We start from the raw sequence: 10862 nt of genomic DNA, 5'->3' as shown, positions 1-10862 counted from the left end.
CCAGGATAATAGCTTAAAGTGGTCGGTTCAAGTTAACATTTTATAGTCATACTAGTGGGTTCATTTTAACATTTCATAGTCATACTGATGGGTTCAGTTTAACATTTCATCCTCATGCTGGTAGGTTCAATTTAACATTTCATAGTCATACTGGTGGGTTCAGTTTAACATTTCATCCTCATACTGGTCGGTTCAGTTTAACATTTCATACTCAAACTTGTGGGTTCAGTTTAACATTTCATCCTCATACTGATGGGTTCAGTTTAACATTTCATCCTCATGCTGGTAGGTTCAGTTTAACATTTCATAGACATACTGGTGGGTTCAGTTTAACATTTCATACTCATACTGGTAGGTTCAGTTTAACATTTCATAGACATACTGGTGGGTTCAGTTTAACATTTCATCCTCATGCTGGTAGGTTCAGTTTAACATTTCATAGACATACTGGTGGGTTCAGTTTAACATTTCATACTCATACTGGTAGGTTCAGTTTAACATTTCATAGACATACTGGTGGGTTCAGTTTAACATTTCATCCTCATACTGGTAGGTTCAGTTTAACATTTCATACTCAAACTGGTGGGTTCAGTTTAACATTTCGTACTCACTGTCTCTATGTATGGCAGAGACAATTCCTGAGTCTACTCCATCTTTAATTGTCTGCATGCTCATTAAAAGAGTGGAATCACTAAAATGTAACAACACAGAATTTGCTTTAATATAGTGGCTGCAGTTAACATTTCTTTTCATATCTCCAGTTGTGGAACAAAAGAAATAAAATAGGTAAATTCCTCATGTAAGCGGATGGTAATCCAATGTGATACACAAAATGTCATTCCGATTTGTATCAACATCACTCTATCCGTAGTTTCTGTTGATTTCAAAGATATTTTGCATAAGTTTAAATGTACATTTTAGCCGACACCAAAGGCCAATTTGTCTCCATTCACTTTTGATATAGCTACATGAATATACTAATCCACTGGTCAAAATTTACATGTGTATCTAAAAAATTAGTGATAAACTGATTTTGTTCAATATATGTTCGATATATATAACTTTAATATACATGTGTATATATGACTTTACAAAAAGTCTTTCATATGAAAACATCTTTCATGCATCTCATCGATATTTAGATTTCAAAAGACAGTCATTTAAGTGTGTTACGATTCAGTCTTCTCATGGTTGAAACCTTCAGTGATCCACAGCTTGTTGAGAACTCTGAGCGGGGCTACCGTGCGGTAATATCAAGCACATGTTAGCTAACGGCGGCCGCCATTTTGGGTTCTTGTCAAGCAGGAATTTTTTGTAGGTCATGGCGTCTCGCGAAGCACCCTTGGTCATCTTTCTTTCTAAGAACATGCCCAGGTCTTCACGGGGCGGGAAACTTATGCTTCGCTTCCAATCTGGTTCTTCCAACGATAACAGCTCACGGATGCTCTTGGAAATAGATTTGATATGGTTAAAGTCTGTGATCCCGATCTTAGGAAAAGCGGAGGCCTCCAGAGCGATGAGTCTTCGACCATCGATCAGGTTTGTTGTGAAGCATTCCCTGTAGGCGGGAAATCCGAGGTCATCGATCCAATCAGCGACTTGAGGTATAGACCAGTACAAAGCACTGGGTACCCTGCCGTCCTTTAGGTCTGCCACGGCCGATTCCATGATCGTGACAACTAACACCTGTGTCCAGACAGCGGGCCTACGTTGAGCTCATATAAACCTGGTAGTTATGATCAGGTGTTACCTGTCCTTAGATCTGTAATATCACCTACCTGAGACAACACAGGGTAATACTGACATCAACACATTGAATTCACAAACTCAGGTGAGAAACAAGTGCTCAGCTGGCTACTCTATGTGTGATTATAACGCCGCCGTGAACATAACTGTAGGCGAATCAGTGAAAACACAGGTCGATCATGGAGGGTACTTGTTAGCGCGTGTCACCAGGACGATGACAGGTCACGTGGTATTAACGCCAGCTATACGTGTCGGGACATGCAGTGTTATGCCATGTACCGATTACGGTGAACAGTGCGGTAGTGAGATGTAAATGTAACACCCATAAAAATTGACAGTCACGGTACAAGTGGAAAATATCTGAGTGTGCCGTTGAACAAAAATCAAATAAAAAGCTTATAAACGTTTACGCGGACTAGTTTTCCTGTATGAATGAAGGGGCAAGTATTTGTTTTAATCATATGTGGATGTAGGCTTTAATCTGTTACTGAACAGTTGCCGATTTAAGCACACTAAGGTACATATAACCTACAAAAGGGGTAAAAGTATATAAGTTAGATCAAAGTCTCATTTGAAATACATTTAGGGCCAGATGCCAGAGAGCTGTTCTATATACCACGATGCGAAATCGACGCATCGTGTTCAGAAGTGTCGTTTAACATTAGTGTTATTCGTAAAATAAATCAGTTCTTAAATATTTGTCTCTTGAGAGCCTGTCAAAACTTATTTCAAAGTCTGTGTAAGATGAGTTTAGTACAGTTTAGTTTAGTTTAGTTTATTCATTCATTCTGATATAGGCAACAAGGTCCATTTGCAGAGATGTTTATGCTTTAAACTATACAAGAAAATCTGTTAGAATCATATCTCTTTTGCCTAATTTCACAAATGTCTCACTTCCTTCCGTCTTGCCCATGTTTCTTGTCTGTGCTTAATTTAAGATTTGTAAGAAAACTTAAGACAACCAAATGAACTTCGAACAATTTGGTTCCATAAAATGTGATTTTGTAACATTGATGGGGTAATATTCTTATTAATGGGCAAATGAAAGAAAATACCGACACTATGGTACATTGGTTTAAAACGCAGAGATAGGCCTTTCGATCGGAGCGTCGATCTCGTCACGGACGCCGTCGTATAAGTGAAATATTCTTGAGTATGCCATAAAACACCAATCAGTTAAATAGTCAATCAATCTGTCAAAACAGGAATCTATCTCGCCTTTCGGCTGCGGCTTTAAGTCAGAGAGTTTGTCAGGTACCGCACATTGCACTTGCGAACCTTACATACACGACCATCATATTTTGAGTACGGCATTCATTCTCAAAGTCATAACAAATATTAAATAAATGCCAAAGTGGACAGCGGATAAAATTTTTGTAGAGCAATGTTGTGCTATATACAGAGAGATACTGACAGACACACTGGTTGCCTCTGAGAAGTAAACATTCCTGAACCACATCAGCGCTTTGCGAAAAGATCAGAGGATTTGGTAACTGGTGTAATTGAGTAGTCTGTGTGTAGTCCATAAAACCTGTTTTCTGTCTGAGATTTAAATTCTTGAATCACATCGTATCTTTGCAAAACTTTATAACAGGACTTAATCAAATGTACGGTTTTGTTCTTATTTTGTTATAGCAATCCAACATTATACATGCCACTTTAACTCTTTCAGTGTCGCATCCCTAATATGTATACGCACACACGGAACGCCTTGCACGAGTATCGATTTAAAAGGTAGTTGTATCTAGAGGAAGAGTTGTGACTATCACCTGAATACTTGTCACATTTGTTCACACTCTGCAATTTGTCACATCTCAGTTCACACAAGGTTTGGGTTTTGTTTTTATATCAGTACGTTTATGAGGTACACAGGTGAGGTGCGGTGGTTTCCTCTGAGTTCTCCTCTGCTTTCATCACCCATTCAACGTCACGGCTGTCATATAATCTTGTGAATCATCCTTGAGAACTCATAATCACGACTAGCAAACATATCCCATCATGCATCGCTTAATTTTGCGGTGACGTCATCTTCACATTGGCTAAGCAATGGGACTGTGACATAACTGAAGCTTCTTAATACAGATCGTTGACGTCCTTCCAAAATTGCGCAACGGCAACTCAGAGGCAGGTCGTGAAGCACGTAGAAGCCAATTTAGCCTTGTAGTATGCATCGTAAATATTTGTGCAGTCTAACCTTAGTTAAAGACCACTTTCCTTCCACCAATACTGCCGGTAGCATTCATATCTGCGCGTCATATGTGACCAAGCTCCACAGTAACTTTACAAACATCCGCAGCTGGCAGTGACACACTTGATCAATTTATGAAATTAATCAAGGTGTTCGTTGTTACAAAAGATAAGTTATTGTCGCGTTTTTTTTTCGCTCTTGTTTTCACAAGGTACTTTTCGATGCTCTCACGAGGTTGGAGAAATGTCATCCCACGGGATAGGCCTATACATACAGCTAGCCAGGGCGTCTGTGGCCGCGGTGGCTAGAGTGTCAGCGCGGCGCAATGACCCAAGAGCCTCTCACCAATACGGTCGCGGTGACTACGAGTTCACATCATGCTGGCTTCCTCTCTGGCTGTGCGAGAGGAGGTTTGTCAATAGCCTGTGGGTTGTCGTGGGTTTTCCCCGGGCTCAGGGGTCATTTTCATAAAGCGGCGTACGACGTTTCTTTTATCGTACATTTATCGTACGATATTTTGTACGTCACTGTTCCCATACCATTGTCATGTATTTGTGATTATCGTACATGTACGACATCTTTGTAAAACTGGGCCCTGAGTACGGTGTAAACCATCAATCAAAAAAAAAAAAAGAAAATATAGTCCGCCGACCACTGGTGTTGGTGATGTTAGAGCTAGCTCCGCGTGGATGTAAGGATTCAGCAGTTCTGGCTTCTCTGTTCATGTAGTCTTTTAACAACTTTGTAAATCACCTTTCACACTGCACTGCATATTATCTGTCCCTTTATTCATCTCTACCATTACATCTGATCGTGTGTGTATAGCTTTTCCATTCCTAGCTTATTATCGGTATATTTCTGACGATGTCTACAGAGTGCGCCGAAATGCACAGTGCGGGTATCAAAATAACCTTTATATGCGAAGTTTCAGTTATCTTGTCAATGATGAAAAATTGGGCCTCCGCGTGGTCTGGTGGTTAGGATGCTATCCCATAACCAATGACCTAGGAGCATTTCACAAATGGGGTGGCTGGGAGTTTTAAGTCCAGCTCATGCTAACTAACTCTCAGGTCGTATACGTGGGATGGTCTATCAGCAACCTACGGATGGTCGTGGATTTTCATTAGGTTCTGCCATTTTTTCTCCTACCATGCATAATCCTGGCCAACGTTAAACAACAATCAAAAGAGAAACAAAGTGAAAAGCAAATATTCTCAAGCAAACTTCATAGGAGAGTTTACATGTACATCACGTATGTAGTAACTTCGACGAAGAAGAATGTCCTTCCTCAGCCGCCATACAAACATAAATTCAACCAATGATTCCTGGATACCCTTATTTTGCAAAATTTTTGCCTTGGAGATTTAACGCTTTTTCCAAATGGGCATACATGAAACCTTTGCAACCAATCATTTGCCAAAAAAAAAAAAAAAAGAAAGAAAAAAAGCACTTCTAAAATGTCTACGGTGATATGTCCCATCGCCGTGAGAATGGTCTAAAAGCAAAAGTATATTGAATCGTGATGACACAGATTTCACACACCCAGAAACTTAATCTGTTAATGTTAACCAAAAGTCTGTTGTCTGAGTAATGCCAGCATGCATTCTGTTATTACAACACAACATTCTGTCATATTCAACATAATATCCTGTTTGCCTAATAGAATCTTTATTTTGAATTAATAGAATCTGTTTGTTACATTTAACAGAATAATCTGCTGCATTGACAGAATACATTCCAGCATGACTCAGACAATGTACTTCCTGTTAAAATTAATAGATTAATATTTTGAGAGCAGACAGGTTACACTCTCCTGTGTTATATAGCTGTCGATGTATTTAAAGAGTACTTCACTATCTCACAGACTCACATTTAGAGGTAAATTTCCACTTTAACTAATAGACAGAAATACTCATTCATGTTTGTAAAAACATTTTCGTACAAAAAATAGTTTTGATGTCTGCAATCCCAAAGCAAAGGTTTTATTACAAGAAATTTATATAAGTTTTATAGTATATATAAATTCCAGAATTTAAAATTTTATGGAAACTATCACTGATTCGGATTTAGGAGTTTTTTAGCGATTCTTCACGAATGCGAAGTACGACACAAAAGTACTACCATTTTCTGTAGAGAGGGAATTTGTGCCTTAGTCTGTAGTGAGTGAGTGAGTGCTTGGGGTTTAACGTCGTTCTCAACAATTTTTCAGTCATATGACGACGAAGGAATCATTAGGGTGCATGCACGTGTAATGTGCCTCCTTGTTGCAGGACGGATTTCCACCGCTCTTTTATTTAGTGCTGCATCACTGAGACGACTTACCGAAGGCAAGTAAGCCGCCCCGCCCGAGCCATTATACTGATACGGGTCAACCAGTCGTTGCACTATCCCCTTCATGCTGAACGCCAAGCGAGGAAGTTACAACTTCCTCTTTTAAAGTCTTAGGTGTGACTCGACCAAGGATTGATCCTGGATCTACCGGTCCCGAAGCGGACGCTCTACCAACTGTGCTATCCGGGCCGGTAAGTAGTCTGTAGTGAAGATCTACACATGCTGAATTTATGCTATACATCGGCACGAAACGCGATTAGCTATATTAACACTTGTAAATAATGCCAGTGGTCGAGGGGTAAAGGTGCTAACGCTGCACATGTTTGCTTACGCTCAAGCTGTATATTTGAGGATCTGCAAGCAACTAGCAGATGGTCGTGGGTTTTCACCCGGGCTTTGTACACTTTACTCTCGCCATAATGTACTAGCTGCAAGAAATCTCTTGAGTATACAGCTTAAAACACCGACCAAATGAATAAATCAAATAAATAGTGCCAGCTGAAAACGCCAATATAACTTCATGCTGCCGAAAACAAACAGCTGATTAGGAAAACATCTTTAATGGTAATAAGCAGCAAAGTGTCCAGTGCATTGAATAAGTTTGAATCGTGAAAAAGCAAGTGAAGTGTTAATTTCACAGAAATCCTGCAAATTAAACTAGACAAGTGACCATGCTGAACTAATGGTTTTGTAATTAGTCTTACAAAGCTTCCGATCAAGTTCGTCACGTCCGACCCACAGTTTGCTTGTAGAGAATCGACAAAGCAACCCATTGTGTACCGTCCGATGGTGAAACGGAGAAAATTAAAAAAACTGATTGCCTTATGCCTCTATTAAACAAAGAAACGATTTCTTGCCTTGTAGCCTCGTATTGAACTATAACCGTGGTTTGTACAGACAGATATCACAGCTAGAAATTGTATATTTCTATTATAACGTATCACAAATTCCTCCCATTTTTTAAGAACAGTATGTCCAAGAAAAAGATTTAAAATCGCCTCTTACCCCAATGTTCAATAAAGGCCTTAACATGCGAGTCGATGGAAACTTTCGCACTGATGGTAGAAAACTGTAATGTATTGACCAGTTGAAATCATTCGGTAATTTGAAAAGCCATTGAGCAAAGCAGGCGATAACTGTCACGTGCAGTCGTTGTCACGTTTATGTTTCTCGCCATTCCAGTCATTTCATTGTGAAAACGCCAGATGAAAGTGAATTAAAGTACTCTATTAGGTCATGCGTCCGTCAGCAATCTGCGGATGGTCGTGGGGTTCCTCCGGGATCTGCCCGGTTTCCTCCGCGATCTGCCCGGTAAGGCTGGCTGCCGTCGTATAAGTGAAATATTCTTGAGTAAATAAATAAATATATAAATGTAAGGTCATGTTTGGTATTTCAAACTTTTTGACCGGTCCAGATAGCTCAGTTAGTAGAGCGTCCGCCTGGGGGGACGGTGGATTTAGGGTCAATCCTGGTTCGGGTCACACTCAAGACCTTAAAAAATTAAGTTGTAGGCTCCTCCCTTGGTGTTCGGCATTAAGGGGATAGTGCAACGACTGGTTGATCCGTATCGGTATAATGGCTCGGGTGCGGTTGCTTACTTACAGCACTGGATGAAAGAGCGGTGGAAATCCGTCCCGCAACGAGGAGGCACTTTACACGTACATGCACTATATGTACTCTTTCTTCGTCATATGACTGAAAAATGAAGACAAAAGTTTTTGTCTAATTTATAGTGTTCGTGTTAACACTTAATTCGCGAATTTCCATCAGGCACAAGAAGCGGGTGGTTTAGTAGGGTGGTGGGTGCCTTTCAGTGGCTACGACACATCATATGCGTGGGACAGGGAAATGCCTTGTCCGTGGGATTCGATAAGTGGTATTCGACTTTCATACATGTGGTCGTTTGCATCCTGCACATTTTCTAACAATATGTCGGCCTTGTCTATACATCACTCGGGGAAGTGTATAACTATCGTAATTATGGAAATAACTGATAGTTTTGGTTTTGATTTTTATGCTGTTATTTGATGCTGCTAGAAAACAAAACAGTTTTCGACAGATATGTTGTAGTATAGTATGGAAAACGTTTTTCATGACAACAGATTATTATTGACTTGTCTGTCAGATTTATAGTGTTCCAATCCAGAGTGGATAAAGGTGTCATATTATTTAGAACTGGGTTTAATGCGGTCGAATACGCCCGTTGCAATTGACTCGTAATAACACGTCGTTCTCTGTTGTCACGAATCAATAATTGAGAACTCTTTGCTTTTTAAATGCGTTACAGTCTCCTGGTGAAAAGATGTTCTCGCCATAATATGACTACAACATTGCTGAAGAGGCGTAAAACCATAACCGTTCATTCACTGCGAGGTTTTCGACCGATTTGTTTTAGGTGGGCAATGTTCTCGAAACGTATAGCGATTAATTTTTTAGTTAGCTCTTAAGTTAGTATTTCACCGAGATGGTAACTTTTTAAGCATACTTCGGCATGGCGTGTTGAAGAAATTCTATGCCGATGGCGATGTTGGCTGAAGCAACCTCCATGGTGAATGATGTGACAGAGTCCTGGATACATCTGCGCACACCTCTCATTCTCCCCTCCACACAATCTATTTTGTTCTCCAGAACTGGAAGTGGAATTTCACATTGTAAGATTTATCAAAAATATAATTTCGAAAACAGATTTTCTGAACTGGTTAGCTAATCAAAAAATATTTATATTAATTAATGACATCGTTTCCAGATCACATTAAGTGTCGGAATATATTAGTTTTATGTTCACTTCCTTCAAATTGCTCAGTGTAAGATTTGTTTTACATAAAATAGGTATTTGTGTGATAGCTCAATTAAAAATAAGTAGTAAACCCCCTGATTAATGTAAAATTTAACGATGTCCTGAAGTTACAATATTTCGTAGTTGAACTGGTATAATAAGGTTTTCGTTCAGGTAGTTGAAGACATTCTCTATGAATCGCCCCTGCGGTGAATGCAGATATAGTTATCATATCTTCTATTAGCCTTACCATCGATGTTGCAGCACACATAGCCCAGTGTCTGAGAAGCAAATTGGTGTCGTTTGCGGAATATGGAAGAGTCGGATGCAACAAATAACATGGGGCAAGTGTCCGAAAACTCATTCACACAGAGTTCCCCATTTGTTCGACCTGGAGCGCTGGGAAAAAGAAAAGGTACGATAACAAACGACAAACAGCGTTGGGTTAAAGCGTTTCCTCACGGCAGCAGACCTGATGCATGAGGTAATGGGCGATGGCCACCTGATATACACAAGGGCATCTCAGAACATTTTTGAGGCTTACATGTCAAAAGACATTTTACATTTCAACTATTCAGTGGATATGTTTGATTTTAACATTCTTGTTCAAAAGACATTCTTGTTAATGACGTCATATGACGTTTGTGGTAACTACATATCAAAGAATGTTCTCTACATATCATAGAAGGATCTACGACCTTACATGGCACAGAGCGTTCTAGATGTATCAAATGGTGTTCTTGTCCACGCCCTTACATGGCACAGATAGTTATAGATGTATCAAATGATGTTCTCTGAGTTCTCTACATATCACAGGGGCGTTCCACGCCCTTACATGGCACAGGGCGTTCTAGAGATGTATCAAATGATGTTTTCTGAGTTCTCTACATATCACAGGGAGGGGGGGGGGGGGGTCCAAACCCTTACATGGCACAGAGGCACTTACAAATGGTGTTCTTGTCCTCGCCCTAATATGGCACAGGGCGTTCTAGATGTATCAAATGCTGTTCATGTCCACTCCCGTAGGTGGCACAGATAGTCATAGATGTATCAAATGATGCTCTTGTCCACGCCCTTACATGGCACAGGGCGTTCTAGATGTATCGAATGATGTTCTCTGAATTCTTTACATATCACGTATCCAAGCCCTTACATGGCACAGGGCGTTCTAGATGTATCAAATGATGTTCTTGATATTTACATTACACATTGTTTACATAAGACAGGGTCTTCTCGATGTTTCAAATGAGATTTACATCACATTTCTTAACATTTACAAGAGGGATGAATATCCTTGTCATTTATACTTTAGTCAAGACTTTTTTGGCATTTCAAGGACACATGGCATTCTAAATATATTTAAGGATGTTCTTGGCATTTGAAAGACACGTGACATTCTAGGCTTATCAAATCATGCTCTCGCCATTTACACGCACAAGATACAGGACATTCTAGACTTATCAAATCATGCTTTCCCCATGTACACGCGCAAGACAGAGGGTATTCTAGGCTTATCAAATCATACTCTTGCCATTTACACGTACAAGACACAGGACATTCTAGACTTATCAAATCATGCTCTTGCCATTTACATAGTACAGAATGTAAAGATCAATGCCCATTAAACTTGACAGGTAATGGTTATTGTTTATTTGTATCCATACAACGAAAAACATACGTTTGATTTACCTGCAGTAAGATATTAACGCATTCATCCTGGGTGTGAAACAATCTGTAGGGTCACCTCCAAAAATAAATGTTTCGAAACAAGTCCTTCAAGAGCTGTGATCTTTCCAGTGTACAGTGTTGCCAATCCAAGTG

At 39.8% G+C, this 10862-nt stretch overlaps 1 protein-coding gene across 1 annotated transcript; it reads right to left on the bottom strand.

Annotated features, from left to right (window-relative positions):
- Positions 1–1200: 1200 nt before the first annotated feature.
- On the bottom strand, positions 1201–1668 carry LOC135475618 (sterile alpha motif domain-containing protein 15-like). Its single transcript, XM_064755548.1, has one exon. The coding sequence runs from the start codon at positions 1666–1668 to the stop codon at positions 1201–1203; it is 468 nt and encodes a 155-aa protein (XP_064611618.1).
- Positions 1669–10862: the final 9194 nt, after the last annotated feature.

This window comes from Liolophura sinensis, chromosome 9, assembly GCF_032854445.1.
Source record: "Liolophura sinensis isolate JHLJ2023 chromosome 9, CUHK_Ljap_v2, whole genome shotgun sequence".
Classification (NCBI taxonomy): domain Eukaryota; kingdom Metazoa; phylum Mollusca; class Polyplacophora; order Chitonida; family Chitonidae; genus Liolophura; species Liolophura sinensis.
The sequence above is the reverse complement of the archived record's forward strand: the minus strand, read 5'-3'. Positions and strand labels throughout refer to the sequence as shown.

Bases quoted from the DNA above. Each gene is read 5' to 3' on its own strand.
- LOC135475618 (XM_064755548.1), bottom strand. From the start codon at position 1,668: ATGGAATCGGCCGTGGCAGACCTAAAGGACGGCAGGGTACCCAGTGCT.